This window comes from Benincasa hispida, chromosome 11, assembly GCF_027475165.1.
Source record: "Benincasa hispida cultivar pf3 chromosome 11, pf3_genome.v1.1, whole genome shotgun sequence".
Taxonomy (NCBI): Eukaryota; Viridiplantae; Streptophyta; class Magnoliopsida; order Cucurbitales; family Cucurbitaceae; genus Benincasa; species Benincasa hispida.
In genome coordinates, this window is record NC_143488.1 from 17277662 (window position 1) to 17297350 (window position 19689).

General features: G+C 37.5%; 2 protein-coding genes and 1 pseudogene across 4 annotated transcripts; all 3 read left to right on the forward strand.

Moving 5' to 3' along the window:
- Nucleotides 1-1423: 1423 nt before the first annotated feature.
- CNX5 (co-factor for nitrate, reductase and xanthine dehydrogenase 5) lies at nt 1424-6988 on the forward strand. 3 transcript variants are annotated; one of them, XM_039047389.2, is made up of 12 exons: nt 1424-1564; nt 2990-3316; nt 3396-3488; nt 3631-3686; nt 3830-3894; nt 4025-4099; nt 4241-4319; nt 4489-4527; nt 4671-4779; nt 5153-5271; nt 5646-5762; nt 6261-6988. In XM_039047389.2, exons 2-12 carry the CDS (start codon nt 3070-3072, stop codon nt 6654-6656), a joined length of 1395 nt encoding a protein of 464 aa, XP_038903317.1. In that variant the 5' UTR covers nt 1424-1564; nt 2990-3069; the 3' UTR covers nt 6657-6988. The 3 variants fall into 3 exon arrangements, with proteins under 3 accessions (XP_038903317.1, XP_038903318.1, XP_090163361.1); XM_039047390.2 differs by lacking the exon at nt 1424-1564 and adding an exon at nt 2519-2856; XM_090307235.1 differs by lacking the exon at nt 1424-1564 and having other exon boundaries at nt 3383-3488.
- Nucleotides 6989-8573: 1585 nt separating this feature from the next.
- Nucleotides 8574-17531, forward strand: PYRB (PYRIMIDINE B). Its single transcript, XM_039049783.2, has 6 exons — nt 8574-8875; nt 9762-10325; nt 10399-10538; nt 16468-16641; nt 16850-17086; nt 17188-17531. The coding sequence occupies exons 1-6, from the start codon at nt 8662-8664 to the stop codon at nt 17293-17295; spliced, it is 1437 nt and encodes a 478-aa protein (XP_038905711.1). The 5' UTR covers nt 8574-8661; the 3' UTR covers nt 17296-17531.
- Nucleotides 10971-12779, forward strand: LOC150032441 (uncharacterized; annotated as a pseudogene).
- Nucleotides 17532-19689: the final 2158 nt, after the last annotated feature.

Below are 19689 nucleotides of genomic sequence, written 5' to 3' on the forward strand. Positions count from 1 at the left end.
GTTAGTCTTATCCCCATATAGTGCATTCTGAACAAAAAGCCAACTGGCGCCCTTGCATATGCAAAAGGGCGAGTGGTCACTTACAATGAAAATGTAAAGAAAGCAAGCTAACTACACTAATACAATACAGGATATGAAAGTAAGCTAGAAAGGGGTTGGATTGGGCATGCGGCCATGGGCAACAGGCCCTGGACAAGCATGACCGTTACATTCTCCCCCACTTAATTGGTTGACGTCCCCGTCAACCGACCTTGTTCAAAACCTGCAATGGCTGGAGCTGCATTCTTCAAGTCTTCGGCCCGCTCCCAACTGATCTCTTCGTCGGGGAGATCCTTCCATTTCACTAAGAACTCTGTCAGTTCTCGTCTGGGTCTTCCAATACGGCGCGTACGTTTATCCAGGATTTGTGCAACTTCTTTCTCAGCAGAACTCTTCATCGTGACCGGTGGGCGCCTTAGCATGTTTCGCTGTTCGTCCTCGGGATCGGGATGATAGGGCTTCAGGATACTCACATGGATGACAGGATGAATCTTCATCCATGAGGGTAACTGAACCCTGTATGAGGTTCTCCCGACCTTCTCAATTACCTCCACTGGACCTTCATATTTCCTTACTAGCCGTTGGTCTCTCTGGCCTCGGAAACGAAACTGTTCCGGTCGTAGCTTGATCAGGACCTTGTCCCCAGCTTGAAACTCAAGGGCCCTCCGCTTCTTATCAGCCCACTTCTTCATCCTCTTCGATGCTCTTTCTAGGTAGGCGCGAGCGATCTCAGAGGTTTTGCTCCACTCTTTAGTGAAGTTATGTGCCTGAGGACTTTTGCCTGCATAAGGGTGGTCCACCAAGTGTGGCATGAGTGGCTGTCTGCCGCACACGACTTCGAAGGGTGTTTTTCCGGTCGCGGAACTCTGCTGGCTATTGAAGCTGAACTGAGCCACATCTAACAACTGGACCCAGTTCTTCTGCCTAGCGTCGATAAAGTGACGCAGATATTCCTCGAGCATACTGTTGAAGCGTTCCGTCTGTCCGTCAGTTTGGGGATGATAGCTAGAGGAGATATTCAGTGATGATCTCAATATTCTGAACAATTCTGTCCAGAATGTCCTAGTGAATCTTCCGTCCCGATCGCTAACAATGCTCATGGGGACACCCCATAATTTCACGATGTGTTTGAAGAATAGCTGAGCAGTCATCACGGCTGTGCACATTTTCGGCGTTGGGACGAACGTGGCATATTTCGAGAACCGGTCGATGATAACAAGGACCGATTCAAACTCTCCCACCTTGGGCAAATGGGTGATGAAGTCGAGAGACACACTCTCCCACGGTCTAGAGGGCACAGGTAGGGGTTCCAGCAGACCCGCTAATTTCGCCCTTTCTCCGGTGACCCATTCACTCACCAGCGATTTTTTACCCACGAATCCGACTTGTATCGTGAACACCCACCTCGAACAAGCTTCATAGCAGCGTTTCTCACCTGTTTGTCTTTTCCCCCTCAAATCAGTTTACCCATATCGTTTAAGATCCAGCTCTGTAAGTTCAAACGTTTCTGGACCCAACCAACAAGGTTTAGTGGCTTTTCAGTAAGATTTTAGTGAGGATCATTGTTTTAATTTCCTTATCGAATTGGTTTTAAGTGTTGAAGTGTTACTCTGAACTCTTGGAACTTGTTTTTTGTTATGTTTGGGTAAGTTTATAAGTGTTCGATTAAGGTTGAGCAAGTTTAAACACGTTTTGAACTAGTTTGGACTCAATTTATGTATGTTAGAGCAGTTTTTGTCTTGTGGAAGTTTGTTGGTTGTAATTTTGGACTAATTTGGAGTGAAATTTAGGTTTATAGTGGGTTTTGATTAAGAATGTTCTTGTTGTAAAATCTCTCGGTATTGAGTTTGAACACTTAAACATTATGTTCTAGGCATCTACAAGCAGTTTGTTCAAGGAAGTGGATTTTTGGATTGAGAAGTGTAGGTTGTTTATTACTAGTTTCTACATCCCTTCCACGAAATAAATTTCAATAAAGATATTTTTTGATTCTTGTGATTCGATAAATGTTTGAATTGAAAGTATGTTTTATGTGATTTGAGGATTGACTGAAAGTGTTTTGTATATTTTCTGTTTATTTTGTCAAATAAAAGTATGTGAATGTTTGAATGATACTTGGAAGTGTTTCTTTTGACTGATTTTTGGATTGAGAAGTGTTTCTTTGGTATGAAGTTTCATGTATATGTTGCACTCACATGGCCTCACACTTAAGTATTTGACTGCTGTTCTGGTTGATATTATTAATTGACATCTCTAACTGACTAAATGAATGACTGGTGTTACGGACATGTAACCATATATACTGGGCTACTTAAACTATGCATCTTTCCTGTTCTATATTTGAAAATATTGAATAATTGAAAGTTATAATTGTATCAAAGTATTGACTGATTGAAAGTTTTGTTTGATTGAAACTTGAAGACTATGTATTTGAAAGTATTGAAAGATTAATGTTTTAGGAAGTATGAAAATTCTCTTTATTGAAGGTGTTGAAAATTTATTCGAATGTTTTGGTTTTGTTGAACAACTATTTGAAAATTTCAACTTCAAACGTTTAGTTTTGAAGGTTTATTTGCTTAACAGATTTTGATTTCGAAAGTAATGTTTGAAGCAAGGTTTTGACCGAAGGTTCTGCAATGATTTGTATTTTCACTTGCAAAAGTTTTGAAAGAAAATGAATTTCAAAGCTTGATATTGAAATTGCTTATCGAATATTTTTGTACTTATCTTTATTTTCAAAATATTTTTAGATGACAGACTGATTGCAGGGCATCTAGGGTTGTTTATCTTAGGATTTGATAGTTTGATCTAAAAAAGGTTTGTAGTTACTTGCTTCTGCTGATTTATATAAATTATAAAAGTTTATAATGGTTATGTTTCCGCATTTTTTTTAATAGTTGTATTGGAAAATATGGGTTATTACATTGACTTTGTTCTTTGATGTTGTTAGGGTCATAAGCTTCCCTGTGTTTTAGTATAATAGCATTCTCCCACTCTCTCTCTCTCTCCGAGCTTCTTAGCATACCAGCAATGGCCTCAATCACCACTGAATCTTCTCGTATTCTTCAAGAAATCGAGACCTTGAAATCCGCCAAGACCGACTTAGAACGTCGTATTTCAGCTCTTGAATCCCAGCTCCACAACCTCAATCATCCCCACAACAACGGTGTTTCTAATGCCTCTTCCACTCCACCATCCACATTTCCTCACGGTCTCTCCCCTGATATGATTTACAGATACAGTCGCCACCTCATTCTTCCTTCCTTTGGAGTCCAAGGTCTGCTTTCACTCTCAATTCCTTCTTTTTTCTTTGACTCAAATTGACTGAATGATTTTAAAGTAGCATTTTGTTTTAGGACAATCGAGGCTTTCCAAGTCTTCAATTTTAGTTGTTGGAGCGGGAGGGTTGGGCTCGCCAGCTTTATTGTATCTTGCTGCTTCTGGTGTTGGTAAGATGATTGTACCTACAACTGGTGAACCAATGTTAATGGAATGTATTACAAGTAGTTAGTTTGTGTATCTTGTTCTTCTCAATCGAGTAATTCCTTTGTGTTTTATAACTCATGCATATGTTGGGAATTATGATTCTAGGTCGTCTTGGAATTGTTGACCACGATGTAGTTGAGCTAAATAACATGCATCGGCAGGTACCCTTTTGTTCGTTTGGTTTGTTTAATCGTGGCTGAACATTATTTCTATTGCTCATGTTTTAAGTACTTTTAGCCTTTTTGTTAAATACACTATTAGAACTCTGTTTTACTAACATGATTCTGTTACAAATTTATCTCAGATCATCCATACCGAGGCCTATATTGGCCGGTCAAAAGTAGAATCTGCTGCTGCTACTTGTCGCTCGTATGTTTCTTAGCTCCTGATATTTAGTTTCATTGTTTAATTCTTTTTTCCTACCTTTAGAAGTTTGCAGGGCTTTTATATCGGTCAAATTAATTATGGTTTGGTAGTACTAATTGTGCATTCATCTTAGGATCAACTCTACTGTCGAGATTGTTGAGCACAAAGAAGCTCTTCGCACATCAAACGCTTTAGAAATCTTTAGCAAGTATCCTTATTTCAACTATACTGTCGAGTTTGATATTGCTACTCTTACCCTATGTTAAATTATCTGCTTATGGGCGTCTGTTTTTTACTGTTTGCTGTTCTGAACATTTCTATTTTCTTAACTGCAAAAACCTCCTCTTAGATATGATATTATAGTAGATGCCACAGATAATGCTCCTACCCGGTACATGATTAGTGATTGTTGTGTGGTGCTGGGAAAGGTAAATGGTGCACTCTATTCTTCTTAGAAAGTAAAACTCAAGGCAGAAATATATAGAATAGAACCACATGTTCTATTAATTTAACTAATTTCTGCTAAGACATAATTGAACAGCTTAGTTTATAGCCTTTCTTTCGAGAAATACTAATTGTGTTATGATCTTCTTACAGCCTCTCGTGTCTGGTGCAGCACTAGGTTTGGAGGGGCAGGTACTCTAAGCAGTTGAATTCACTTTTTTATTCTAGAATCAATTAAATATATCTTTTAGAAAGAGGATATTTTAGCTTATATTTTCATCTGTAGTACAAAATCAATTCATTAATCTATCTTATTATCGATTCTTTTGGTGTAGCTCACAGTTTATAATTACAATGGAGGTCCATGCTACCGATGCCTATTTCCAACTCCCCCACCAACAACAGCGTGCCAAAGGTGTGCTGACAGTGGTGTTCTAGGAGTAGGTAGGTCGTTGAATTGCCTCATTTTCCATTAGGCCAGTAATCCTTTCACTTAGACTGTCGATGATTTGTCTGCTCTCCAATGTTATTTTTCCCTTGAATATTGTCTGTACGGCAGAAACCAGAAATATATATAGTGCACATAACTTGTGTTCTAGTTCCTGTGTAATATGATTTTCATGTTCAAGCTCAGTTCGAAATATCTTACTTAGTTGGAAACTCTTCTTTAGTGGGGTGTTTTCGGTGGGCTTGATTTTTTTTATGTCCTCGTATTCTTTTATTTTTTTTCAATGAAAACAGTTGTTTCTATAAAAATAATGATTTTCATGTTCAAGCTTTCCTCGTTGGTCACATTTTTGTGCTGTTTATCATCCAGTTCCTGGGATCATTGGTTGTCTTCAAGCCTTGGAGGCAATAAAAATTGCAAGTGCGGTTGGTGAGCCACTTTCTGGACGGATGCTTCTGTTTGATGCCTTGGCAGCAAGGATCCGAATTGTATGTTTCACAGTTATATAATGTTCTACAAACGATTAATTTCAATTGTTAGTACTATAGTTTTTTTTTCCTTTTTGTTTTTTTTTTTGCATGGCCTTCGTCCAATACCCCATCCTCATAGTTGATGTATTCATTCCAACTTGCATGATAGGAAACCCTAAAATAACATTACTCGTATGAGTAATTTTTGTCGGATCATCAGAAGTAGAGATCTCAGTGGGGCTTTTCTTCAATTTTGCATTCCGAATAAACTTTTAGTTATTCTCCACCCTTCACCTTTTGAACTGATTTGAGTCAATCCACCATTTTGTGTTAGATTTTCATTTCTTGCTTCCCTTCTTTTAAGTCATGCTAAGTTTTATAGTTGAACTCAGGTCAAGATTCGTGGAAGGTCGTTGCAGTGTGAAGTATGTGGAGAAAATTCCGAGTTCAAAGCAGCAAAATTTCAAGAATTTGACTATGAAATGTTCACTCAGTCTCCATTATCTACGGTACTCTTTGAATTACATATGCAAATACTTTTCCTTTATGCACATCATATGGCATACTTTCTTGGGCAAATTGCAAAAACCACCCTAAAGTATGGTGGTAGTGTAGTTACAATTATACCCTCAAACTTTTCATTGTAAATTGAGCCCTCAAACTTGTATAGGTTTTAAAATTAGACCTTCACAACTTACATAATTATAGAAATTATAACATCTGTATAAGTTTGATGGTCCAATTGTTATTATTCAGGTCCAATTTCTACACCTATTATAAGTTTGAAAGTTCAATTTTAATACTTGTATAAGTTTGAGGGCTCAATTTTTACAATTGTAAGTTAAAAGGTGCAATTGCAACTTCCACTATACTTTAGGAGTGGTTTTTGCAATTTGCCCTACTTTCTTTCTAGCTTAGCGTAATAGTAGGTTAAATGCTCCGATCGTATTTCCCATACCGAGCATGTGTTAAGCAGTTCCTCTGATTGTTATGCTATTGACATGCAGTCTCCTCTAAGGTTAAAACTACTAGAGCCAAACACAAGAATAAGTGCCAAAGAGTACAGAGATCGACTTCGTAATGGCGAATCACATGTGCTCGTGGATGTCCGTCCTGAGCATCATTTCAAGATTGTTTCTCTTCCAAACTCCCTTAACATCCCGCTGGCGAGTTTGGATGGAAGGCTGGAAGAAGTCGTTTCGGCTTTGAAGGAAGAGGAACATAAACAGAGTTCAGAGTCCTCGAGTGCTGATGTTCAATTATATGTTGTTTGTAGGAGAGGGAATGATTCTCAAAGAGCCGTCAAGTATCTACAAGAGAAAGGATTCCCTTCAGCTAAGGATATCATCGGTGGATTGGAGGGTTGGGCCCAGGAGGTAGACCCCACTTTCCCCTCCTATTAATTTGGTTGCCAATTCTTGTATATTTTCCCTTTAAACACTGCCCTTTGCCTTCCTATATATGGTTTACTTGTTTGTGATTCACATATTAGCAAGGCCACACCTTCAATCATTGCAATGGGAATCGAGCATTTCAATTCTAAAAGAGCTAGTACGTGTTAATTACTGTTAAATTAAGTTTACTTTGATAGTTACTATCACCTCTATCACTGTTAGATTTTTATTTCATGTATCTTACTATTAAAAGGTCGAGAGGACAATTTCTGTATTATAATTTAAAGTTTTGTTTGATTATTAGTTAGTTAATAGAGTATAATTATGTTGCTTTTCCAGCTTGTCTTTTGTGTAAAATAATAGTCTATTAGGTCATTTATTTTGAAAGTTTAGACAATTGTATAATTAGATCTATTTGTTTAGATTATATGTGTAGAAAGCATTAAAAATTATCAATTCAACTCAACTCTCCATCTCTTCAATGTTTCTAATGACTCCACCTGTCAGCAATTGTCAGTGACCAACTTCGGTAACAATTATTGTCTATAATTACCGTCGCCTCACTTTGGCAACATGCTCTGATGACCACCTCTGACGATCAATATACATATATAATAAACACATACATATATAATAAACCCTAACCTACAATTTGATGTATATGCCATACAAAACTCTAAGCCCGTTGGCGGTTTATTTTTTTTTATGCATTTTTTACTTATACACCTGATTTTATGGGAAAAATATACTTCAAGTACAATGGTTATATAGAAAATTGTAAAAAAATGTTGAATCAACCCAATTAGTTTAGAAATGTGCTTAATGACTGAGAGAGTCAGATGTTCAAATCCCCATACTTTTGTATTGTTGTACTAGAAAAAAATCACCATGATTATAATATAAGTTATTAAAGTATTTAAGGTAATTGTTTCTCTATTTCGAAGAAGGAAAAAAAAAGTATGTTTCTTTAAACAAGAATATCTTTTATTTCTAATATATGGAACCTTAATTAACATAGATATAAAAAATATCTAATATTACGATTTTATCTTTACCATGAAATATGAATATTTTATATAACTTGAAGTACAAAGGTTGCATGCACAAAATTGTAAAATGTGATTACACATTCTAAGTATGCAATTAAATGGTGCACAAAAAGTTAAGCAAAAAAATATATTAAGTGGAAAAAGAGTTCTATAAGTTACAACAAACTATATCATATATTCTTGACCCAAATTAATTCAGTTCTATATCCTAACCATACTTTATGAACTCTTTTTGGACAATGATTAAGTACAATCTACACTACATCTAATCTCATCTCTTTTGATACATAATAAAAAAAAAAATATATATTTTTCATAAAAATAGTTGTCACATACAAAATCTTATGGGTTGGTTTCAAACTTTTTTTGGATAGAAAAACCTATCTTAATGTTCACACTGTACATCTCTCACTCACACAAGCTCTTGCATCTCGACCCCATCTCTCCTCTCTCTCTTTGATATCTTCACGTTGTTGTTGCCGACAAGGAACGACATCACCCTTGTTGTTCGTCGTCGGTATGGGACGTGGATTTTTGTTTGTCGCTTTTTAATTGTCTTGGCTTCAACAATTCAGTTGGGTAGAAATCCGATTAGGTAATTTTCCAATGTCAATAATAAAGATAGCATTTAGGTCTATTTACGGGCTGTGTTAAACTATTGTCCCTCCCTTCTTGTAAGAATAGAAATCCTAACTGGATATTCATTTTAATCAATTAATGACTAACCAATGATTATAAATGAATTAATGACTAATTAATTTTGATGGTTTTGTGATGGGTGAGATATTTCTAATACGATAGTGATAATGATATAACTCAATACAAAAGTATCACGTCAGCTTTAATAGGAGTCTTAACAAGGGTGTACTTTTGGAGGAAAATACATTTTGGCCCTATATTGCATACTTGGAAATGGACCACCACCACCATCACAGCATCTTTTCTTCAAAAACATCCCCTTCCCAATGCGTAACGTTTCACTGCCGCCTCTCTCTCTTGCTTTCTTTGGACCACCGCCGGCATCTTTCTTCAAAAACATCCGCTTCCAAGGTTGCGCAACGCTCCTCCGCCGCTCCTCTCTCCCTCTTCTTCGTCATTTCCTCCGTCTTTTTTCTTCTTCTTCATCACTCTCTCTCTCTCCCCTCTACTTTCTTCAGTCACTCTTCGCTTCAGTCTCAGGTAACTCTTCAGTTGTTCTTAATATTCCCTCTAAGATTGTTTGTTTACTTCAATCATTACAATTCAGCATTTCTTTTTGTATTGCTCCTTTGATTTCTGTGTTCTCTCTTCTTTTTCCTTCATTTCGTGGATTACTTGTAATGGTGTTTGGGATGTGCAGAACAATCCTCATCTGGGTCTGAATGCTGATATCTATTAGTATATATGCTTGCATTTTTTAAATTGCTGTTTATTAGAATCACAGGAAATTGGAAACATTTTGGCAGATACTGATTTGGGAATATATTGATTGTTTATTCGTCCCATCTTCTGTAAATGATATATTCTCTGCTTAATTTGAAAACCTTAGTATTGTTCCGTTTTGGTCTTCTTGGGGTGACTTCTTAGCTTTGTTTCTCTACAGACATCTCTAATAGGTTTCTAATTGAGGGTCATGGATTGACTTTCTATGTGTTTAAAACCATTTTTTAATGGGAGGGTATGCTTTGAATTGACTTTCCAAATGATTAGCAAATCATTCCAAATATGCTTACTCACTCCATAAGTTTCAGGGGCTATTGACTTGCCATCCTATTTTCTTTCATGCCTTTTGTACGAGATTCATAAGGGTAGACCCGCATAATGAGCTGAATGTTTTTTAATTTTCTTCTGGTTATTTGTTATGTTATAATAGTTTCCTGAGTCATCTTTTTACCACACTGCATGTGTTTTTTTCTGTAAGGCAGATTCAGACGTATGAAGTAATGTTTTTGTATGCTGTTGTATGAACAATAAGACTTTTTTTCCCCCCCTTCATTTTATTATTTAATAATTCTCCATTCTAGATGGTTATGTCAAAGCTGATTAAATAAGGTCCTCTGTTTTACTAAAACTCGGGCCAATACAGGATATTTTTTACTTGAAATGGCTGCTTCATCATCTCTTATGTCACACTCTTTGCAAGGGCATGCGTCCACTGAAGCAACAATAAAATGCTGTAAGGGTTATATGTATGGTAGCTTATGTTCATCCTACTCCCGGATTGGATACTCCAAGTCCAAGTTCCTAACAAGTCCTAAGTTGTCACATAATGAGAATTCATCGAAATGGGAATGTATTGAGAAACGTCCAATGAGAAATGAAATCCGGTGCGGAGCTGTGGAAATCGAGGATTCACTTTCTCCTTTTGTTAGCAAAAAGTTTGAGCTTGATGATGTGATTGAAGCTCAACAATTTGATAGAGATATTCTCAATTATATTTTTGAAGTTGCACTTGATATGGAAAAGATTGAAAAAAGTTCGTCTAAAAGCCAAATGCTCAAAGGATATCTGATGGCTACCCTGTTCTACGAGCCCTCAACTAGAACTAGGCTTTCGTTTGAATCTGCCATGAAAAGGTTAGGTGGGGAGGTATTGACAACTGAAAATGCACGGGAGTTTTCTTCAGCCGCCAAAGGAGAAACCCTTGAAGGTGATTGAATCATTTCACCTCTTCTTCACCTTCCTATAGTAGTTTACTTGTAATTTATATGCACTTGATTCAGATACCATCAGAACTGTTGAGGGCTACTCAGATATAATTGTGATGCGGCATTTTGAAAGTGGCGCTGCTAGGAAAGCTGCTGCAACAGCTAGCATTCCTATTATTAATGCTGGTGATGGTCCTGGACAACATCCAACTCAGGTTTGTCAGCACCTTTTTTAGTCCTGTAATATAATGGGTGTATGAATATGTAACATGTAAAGAGTAAAAGGATAGACCACCAATTGTATTTCATTATCAAAGAAGGAGAAATGAGGGTAATTTGGGAAAAGATGGAAGTACGTCGGTTAGGGAAGTGGGGACCACGACTAGTATAGACTCTTAGTCTATTAGGAGAATGTTTTGTTAAAAAAGGAGGAGTGGGAACAGGGGGGTTAGAAAATATTTTGGTTAGTGGTTTTGGGAACTGAAGGTTCTCTCTTGCGTGTGAGAGGAAGCAGTACATTTGTTTCTTTTCTTTGTTCTTGTAATCGTTTAGTTCATCTTGAATATAATAAAATTATTCCATCCAAATTTGGATTCTATCAAATTGGTATCAGAGCACTCACCTGGGAGTAATGGCTCAAAAACGATTTGAAGAGAAGTTGAAACGGTTAGATCAGGAGATCTCTGGTTTTCGTGTAGAGATGCAGAAACTGCCGACCATCGAGGAGAATTTAGCATTGGTTGGCTAAGAGTATCGACCGATTGAGAATGCAAGCGGAAAACCATCAGTAGATGCTCATTTCGTATGTAGCCGAAATGGCAAAAGGAAAGGCAATCTCGACAGAAGAAAAAGAGGGATTGAGGAGCGAGACGACTGAAGGATCGAATAATAATACTTCGAATGCGTTGAATAATATGGCTAAATCGGGAGTAGAAGAGTTGGTGAGTGACCGAAGCAAATTTAAGAAGGTTGAGATGTCGGTATTTAGTGGAAGTGATCCGGATTCTTGGCTATTCAGAGCTGATCGATACTTTCAGATTCACAAGTTGACGGAATCCGAGAAAATGACAGTCGCGGTGATAAGTTTTGACAGAGCCGTGTTGGATTGGTACCGGTCCAAAGAAGGAAGAGAACCATTCAAAGATTGGCAGGACCTAAAACAGAGGTTGTTAGTTCGATTTCGATCACTGAGAGAAGGATCAATATGTGGAAGATTCTTAGCAATCAGGCAAGAATCGATGGTGGAGGCGTATCGGAATCTGTTTGACAAGCTGGTGGCTCCATTACCGCATCTCTCCAGTGAAGTGTTGGAGGAGACATTTATGAATGGACTTGCTCCATGGATCAAGGCAGAGGTGGAGTGTTGGGAACCGGTCGGGTTGGCTCAGATGATGTCATTGGCCCAACGAGTTGAGGATCGTGAGAACGCACGGACTGAAGCGGGTCAGGCAAAGATATTCGGAGGTAAGGTCCAAACCCTGAATAATACTAAAATAAATAACGATGTCATGAATAAAGTAGGTAGTATCGGAGAAGTGAAAGACAGAGGGAAAACCAGTGAGTCGTTTCCGATGAGGACGATTACTCTGAGAGGGGTATCGACCAATGACAATCGGAGGGAAGGACCGTCCCGGCGATTAACAAACGCTGAATTTCAAGCGAAGAAGGAGAAGGGACTTTGTTTCAGGTGTGACGAGAGGTACATCGTGGGACATCGATGCAAGGGACGCGAACTCAGGGAGCTAAGATTGTTGGTGGTGCATGTGTCTGGAGAAGAAATGGAATTGTATGAAGAGGATGGTTTGAGAGAAGAAGTACTGTAATTGAACATGTTGACTGTGAAAGACGAAGTATTTACAGTAGTAGAACTTTCACTGAATTTAGTGGTAGGCTTGACTAATCCATGCACAATGAAGATCAAAGGGGAGATAAAGAGAGAGCTGGTGGTGATATTAATTGATTGCGGAGCAACGCACAATTTTATATCCGAAGGCTTGGCAAAGCGATTGCTCTTGGAGATTACAGAGACTACAAATTATGGAGTAGTCTTGGGGTTTGGCTCAATAGTTAAGGGGAAAGGACTGTGTAAGAATGTGGAGATCGAGATCAGCGAATGGAGGGTGAAGGATAGTTTCTTACCATTAGAGCTTGGAGGAGTGGACGTAATTTTGGGCATGCAATGGTTTCATTCGTTAGGAAAAACAAAAGTGGATTGGTGAAACTTAACAATGACCTTCGATCATGAGAATCGTAAGGTAACTCTTCAGTGTGACCCGAGTTTGACAAAAGCGAGAGTAAGTTTGAAGAGCATGATAAAGTCGTGGACAGAGGAGGATCAAGGATTCTTAGTGGAGTGTCGAATGATGGAAGGAGGCATGTTGATGGTTGAGTGGTATGGAATAGAGGAAGTCTATACCATTTCGGAATCAATACCTACTCTGTTGAATAAATATGAAGATATGTTTGAATGGCCAGAGGAATTACTTCCACGCAGAAGTATTGAGCATCACATACACTTGAAGGAGGGGACGAATCCAATTAATGTTAGGCTGTATCGTTATGCTTATCATCAGAAAGCTGAAATGGAAAAGTTAGTGGAGGAGATGTTAGAATCGGGAATTATCAGGCCAAGCACAAGTCCGTATTCGAGCCCCGTATTGTTGGTTAGAGAGAAGGATGGGGGCTGGCGGTTTTGTGTCGACTACAGAGCTCTCAATAATGCAACCATTCCAGACAAATTTCCAATTCCAGTGGTAGAAAAATTGTTTGATGAATTAAATGGAGCTGAGTTATTCTCTAAGTTGGATCTGAAGTTGGGCTATCATCACATAAGGATGCATCTGAGGGACATCGAGAAGACTGCTTTTAGAACTCACGAAGGTCATTACGAGTTTTTGGTAATGCCTTTCGGGTTAACCAATGCTCCCTCCACTTTTCAGGCCTTGATGAATACCATTTTCAAACCGTATCTATGACACTTTGTTTTAGTATTCTTCGATGACATTTTTTGGTGTACAATAAGAGTTTGGAAGAACATTTGTAGCATTTGGAAGTAGTGTTATCTGTTCTGAGGGAGAACCGCAATAAGTGCCAGTTTGCTAAAGAGCGCGTGGAGTATCTGGGGCATATAATCTCGGGGAAGGGAGTGGAGGTGGACCCAGAGAAGGTACGGTCTATCTTGGAATGCCCAACACCCCAAACTATCAAGGAGATACGGGGATTCTTGGGACTGTCGGGGTATTATTGGCAATTCGTGCAAAATTATGGGAGTATTGCAGCTCCGTTGACTCAAGTATTAAAAGGAGGGGCGTTCCGGTCGTCGGGGGAGGCTCAGAAGGCATTCGAGAAGTTAAAAAATGCTATGACGACGCTGTCGGTACTCGCATTACCAAACTTTAGTTTGCCTTTTGAAGTAGAGACTGATGCTTCAAGATATGGGATCGAAGTTGTATTGGTGCAACAGAAACGACCGATTGCTTTCTATAGTCACACCTTGTCAATGAGAGACCGAGCCAAGCCAGTATATGAAAGGGAGCTATCGGCTGTAGTAATGGCTGTGCAAAGGTGGAGGCCATATTTGTTAGGGAGGAGATTCATGATCACAATAGATCAAAAGGCTTTGAAATTTCTATGGGAGCAAAGAACCATTCAACCATGGCATCAGAAATGGGTTGCAAAGTTCCTGGGGTATGATTTTGAAGTAATCTACTGTTTGGGACTGGAAAATGGGGTAGCTGATGCGTTGTCTCGGGTAGAATCCAATGTCCAACTCGCAAACTTGACAACTCCCACATTGATAGACATGGTAGTCATCCAAAGGGAGGTGGAATAGGATGACAGATTACAACGTACCAAAACTAGAGTACTACAGAAAGAAGGGGGAGTTCAGGATTTCTCTTTACATCAAGGAGAGCTGAAGTACAGAGGGAGGTTAGTTCTATCTAGCACATCCATTTTAATCCCTACTATTTTGCACACGTATCATGATTCTGTTTTCGGTGGACATTCTGGCTTTCTGAGGACTTATAAACGATTATCTGGAGAATTGTATTGGGAGGATATGAAAAGGGACGTTAAAAAATATGTGGAGGAATGTATGGTTTGCCAAAGGAACAAAACTCTAGCTTTGTCTTCAACAGGTTTGTTGATGCCACTAATAATTCCTGATGTTGTGTGGGCTGATATATCAATGGATTTTATAGAAGGATTACCTAAGGCCAAGGGTCATGATGTAATCTTAGTGGTGGTGGATAGATTGAGTGAGTATGCTCATTTTATGGTCTTAAAGCATCCCTTGAGTGCTGAAGTCATAGCTAATGTATTTTGTAGAGAAGTAGTTAAGCTACATGGGATTCCAAAGTCCATTGTTTCGGATCGAGACAAGGTGTTTGTGAGTCATTTTTGGCAGGAACTCTTTCGACTCTCGGGTACCAAACTCCATCGGAGTACAGCTTATCATCTCCAATCGGATGGTCAGACTGAGGTAGTCAATTGCAGTGTGGAGATGTATTTATTAGTATAATACCACGTATAATGCATCGACCGACATGACCCCTTTTCAAATTGTATATGGATGACTACCTCCACCTTTGATTTATTATGGTGATAGTTATACTTCGAATGCTACTTTAGACCAGCAGTTGAGAGATAGAGATGAGGCCTTACGAGTTCTCAAGGAGCATTTACGAGTGGATCAAGACAAGATGAAGAAGTATGCTGATAAGAAGAGAAGGGATGTGGAATTTCAGGTAGGGGATTGGGTCTTATTGAAGCTTCAACCTTATCGTCAAATTTCGGTACGACAATAGAGGTATGCCAAGTTGTCTCCTAAGTACTTTGGGCCGTATCAAATCATTGAAAGGATTGGAATGGTCGCCTATAAGTTGGAACTTCCCTCTATTGCAGCTATACATCCTGTCTTTCACGTATCCCAGCTGAAGAAAATGGTGGGGCAGCAACGTGAAAACCAAATGGTGGATCCATTGGTGACTGAGAACCATAAATGGCTGACTGAACCAGAGGAGGTGTTGGGTTATCGCCCTCACTCTTCGCAAAAGGGACGGGAGATTTTGGTGAAATGGAAGGGATTGCCGAGGCATAAGGCAACGTGGGAGATAGTGGCTGATTTCCAGAAGCAATTTCCGACTTTTTACCTTGAGGACAAGGTAAATGTGGAGGAGGGAGGTAATGATAGACCACCAATCATATTTCAGTATCAAAGAAGGAGAAATAAGGGTAATTTGGGAAAAGATGGAAGTACGTCGGTTAGGGAAGTGGGGACCATGACTAGCAGAGACTCTTAGTCTGTTAGGAGAATGTTTTGTTAAAAAAGGGGGAGCGGGAACAGGGGGGTTAGAAAATATTTTGGTTAGTGGTTTTGGAACTGAAGCTTCTCTCTCACGTGTGAGAGGAAGCAGTGCATTTGTTTCTTTTCTCTGTTCTTGTAATCGTTTATATCGTGAATATAATAAAATTCTTCCATCCAAGTTTGGATTCTATCAGAGTAAATAGTAAGGAAGCATTGTAAACATTGATTATTGGTAACAAAGTAAAAAATGAGCGGTAGAAATTTGAAAGCGGAATGTTCATTTGAGAGGATTTTGATGCCCATAATTTTCACTGAATTTTCAATCGCCCTCACCAGAAAATTCAACTTTGATGAATTACTGATTCCATACCCCTCTTCTCATTCATTAAGCAATATAAATAGTATCCATAGTACTTCTTGCAAAATGATTAAAGAATTGATTAAAAATGAGCAACCAACCATTCACAACATGCCGTAACTCTCAATTGTTACATGCACATTACCAAGAATAGTATTTGTCATAAATATATGGCCACTATTTGGTTGCTTTTGCTGAATTTCGTACAAAAATTCAAACAAGTAATTTGAATGTTAGTCTTTCAATGCGTTTGATTCCAATGATTACCATGAATATAATTAAAAAAAAGAGATATTAAACTTATTTTGAGGGTCATTAAAAAGATATAAAAAAGTTAAGTACGGGTCCAGACTCTAGAGCTTCTTTTGCTTAGCTTTGCGAGAACTTGAAAATAATCCTGTTGGTAATCTTCTGCTATGATGGATATCTCTGTCTACTTTTTTTTTTGAAACCCTTGACCTTGTTCTGGTTCTGGCAGGCTCTTCTAGATGTATATACTATTCAGAGAGAGATAGGAAAACTTGATGGAATTAAAGTCGGACTCGTGGGAGATCTTGCCAATGGGAGAACTGTACGGTCACTTGCATATTTGCTCGCCAAGTATCAAGATGTGAAAATATACTTTGTCTCTCCAGATGTTGTGAAAATGAAGGTAAGTTTTAAAGCAAAAATATAACATTACTGCCTATTGAATGAAATTCTTTGTTGTGCCATGATATTGGGAAACAATTTTTGGAGACTGGATAAACTGACTATGCTATTACTTGTTGCTGTTTTAAAGTAAATTGGAGAAGCCAAAACGTATAAAGTAACTGGTTACTTTGAAATCTTCCAACTGTTGAACTTGTTTGTTTATCTAGGATGATATAAAAGACTACTTGACATCACAAGATGTAAAATGGGAAGAATGTGACAACTTGATGGAAGTTGCGTCTGAGTGTGATGTGGTATATCAAACTCGTATTCAACGGGAAAGATTTGGAGAGAGGATTGATCTTTATGAACAAGCTAGAGGCAAGTACATTGTGGATAAAAATGTGTTAAAAGTGATGCAGAGACATGCTGTGGTCATGCACCCCCTCCCTAGGCTTGATGAGGTAACAAGCATGAATCATAAGCATTTTCAAATGTTAATCTTTAATAGGCAAATACATGTGGTGACTACGAGTCTACAAGTAACTTATTCATTATTTTGCAGATCACTGTTGATGTAGATGAGGATCCAAGGGCTGCCTACTTCCGACAAGCGAAGAACGGTCTCTATATTCGGATGGCCCTCGTGAAACTCTTGCTTCTTGGTTGGTGAAGAATGCTACCTTTTCTAAATTTTGCATTTTAAGCATGCTTTAGTTTTACAGGATGATTCTGTTTAAACAAATTACCATGGTTAGAACGTGGCAGTACCACCATGGGTTTTAAGTTTGCTACCAGGTGAATAGCTTGATCCTGTTTGCTAGGGAGAAATGCTAGTTCAATTTGCTGAGTTTTTCAGTTTAAGGATAGCTAGAATGTTGTTGCAATATTAAAGGGTCTGTTTAACCATGTTTCCGTTTACTATTTTCTGTTCCGTTTCTATTTGTTACTTATATTTAAAATTGGGCAGAATTAAAAGAAAAAAGAATGGTTACAAAACATATTCATTATTTCTAATTCTTAAGAAAGAGGGAACAAGAAAAATGGAGAACGGGAAACAAAAATGTTATGAAACGGCCCGAAGTTACTGTAGTCATTTCTCTCCTGGGAGTTCTCTGATCCATCATTCTTTTGTAGAAAGTCGTGAATGATAATTGTCTAATTCTAAGTCTTTATTCTTTTGAGCTCAAACAGGAAAATAAATGGTATGTATTTATTGGTTTCCTTGTTACAGCTTACTTTTTATATTTATATATGTTATTTTACTTTTTCGAATATTTTAATATTTTATTTTACATCTTATTTAAATTTTATAACTAGGAAAATTATTTGTACTTTTAGTTCTTTTTTTCAACAAATTATACGTACTTATGTCTGAAAAACAAATCATTGAAGGGGTGTGTCAAATTTAATTTAAAACTTTTAATCTTATCAATTCAAACTTCAAACTCAAACTTGGTATATTGTATTAATTTTATCAACTTTCAATTCAATTTAAACCGCATATTTGAGTAAGAGTATCAATTTATACTTTTGATTAAGTCTCTGATTCAATCTCTATTAGAAAGAGGTCAATTGGTCAAGGTCGAGCATCTTAGTTTAGGCCTTGGTCCACAGACTAATCTCTTCCCATAGGCTCGTTTTAGACTTGAATTTTGTCATCTCTTTGGTCTTGTTGCCTATGATCTCATTATTTGTTGATTATGCCATTTAGTCTAAATTGCCTACGACATTAGCCGTTACTCCAAAATTGGGGATTGTGGTTTCAACTATCTATCGTTGTGGGTTGAATTCTCAAATATATTTTTGAGTTTGAGTTGTGGGCTCCACATAAGATGTTGCTTCCTTTTTTTTACTTAATGATACGAGGAATCTCTTGTTTCTAAGTTTGTCCACTATTGCCATCAGGGTCGCCCCGTTGGTGTAACCTACAATGTCTAAGGCTTAATTGCTGTTTTATATGGGCATGTCCGGTTCGATTTAGTCCAGTTTTAGATAAAACCATCAGCCAAATCAAAACTCTCAGTTCTTTAAGTTTTTCAATCGAAAAAACCGAGTCCTCTTCAGTTCCTGCTCAAAATTGAACCAATTAAATTTGGTTAACTCTCAGTTCAGTTCATTTTAACCATTTATTCTTGAGAAATAAGAAAAATAAGAAGTGGCGCTTGAGGATGTTCACTGTCAACGGGGAGATCGAGGTTTTTACGGCCACGAGCAAGAAGAAAGCAAAAGAGAGGGAGGAAAGAACAAACTATTATGGTTAAAACCACTATCATGCTACAATCGCCATGTCGTCTCCCTTCTACCGTTAGTAGTGTTAACGTATTTTATTATTATCATTATTTATCCTAAGGGTAGATTATTTGTCCTACTTGTATAAACCTCATTAGTGTGTATCATTTAGTACTTTTGATTGATAAGAAAATCCTATTTTTCTCTCTAATTTTACGATATCAGACCAAAAATTGGTAGGTACAATTTGAGGTTTGAGAGTTGGTTGGGCTTCGATCAGATTGATTTACAACTTCGGTAATTGATTTGGGTTTTGGATTTTGATATTGGAATAATCAGGTAAATAGCAGTAATTACACTATCATTTAGAAAAATTGTAAAAGGCGGAGTAGTTTTGAATTATAGCAAAATGCATGGAGATCACGTGAGTCAAACTTTTGAAAATCCTAAAATACCTTTATCGTCTCTTTTAATTGTAGTGTAATTAATTCGACATCTGTATTAATGAGATTGTAATTAATTGAACTATATATTCCAACATACTTTCAATGCTAACTAACTTGATTATTTCAAGCAGATAATTATCCTTAAATCTTGCGATTTTAGCCGTGGTTATGAATTTATGTAACAAATTTAATACTTATTTTGAATTTTTAAATCTCTTACAACAACTAATTTTAAAATCTTCATCTGAAATTTAAATTATCATATTATATTAATTATCCCAACTGAAATTTATTGTTTTTATTATACTTTCTATTACACTTAATCAAGATTCATAGTTTTAAAATACTTTTGAACATTATAATTATTATCTTTTGTTTCAAATATAAAA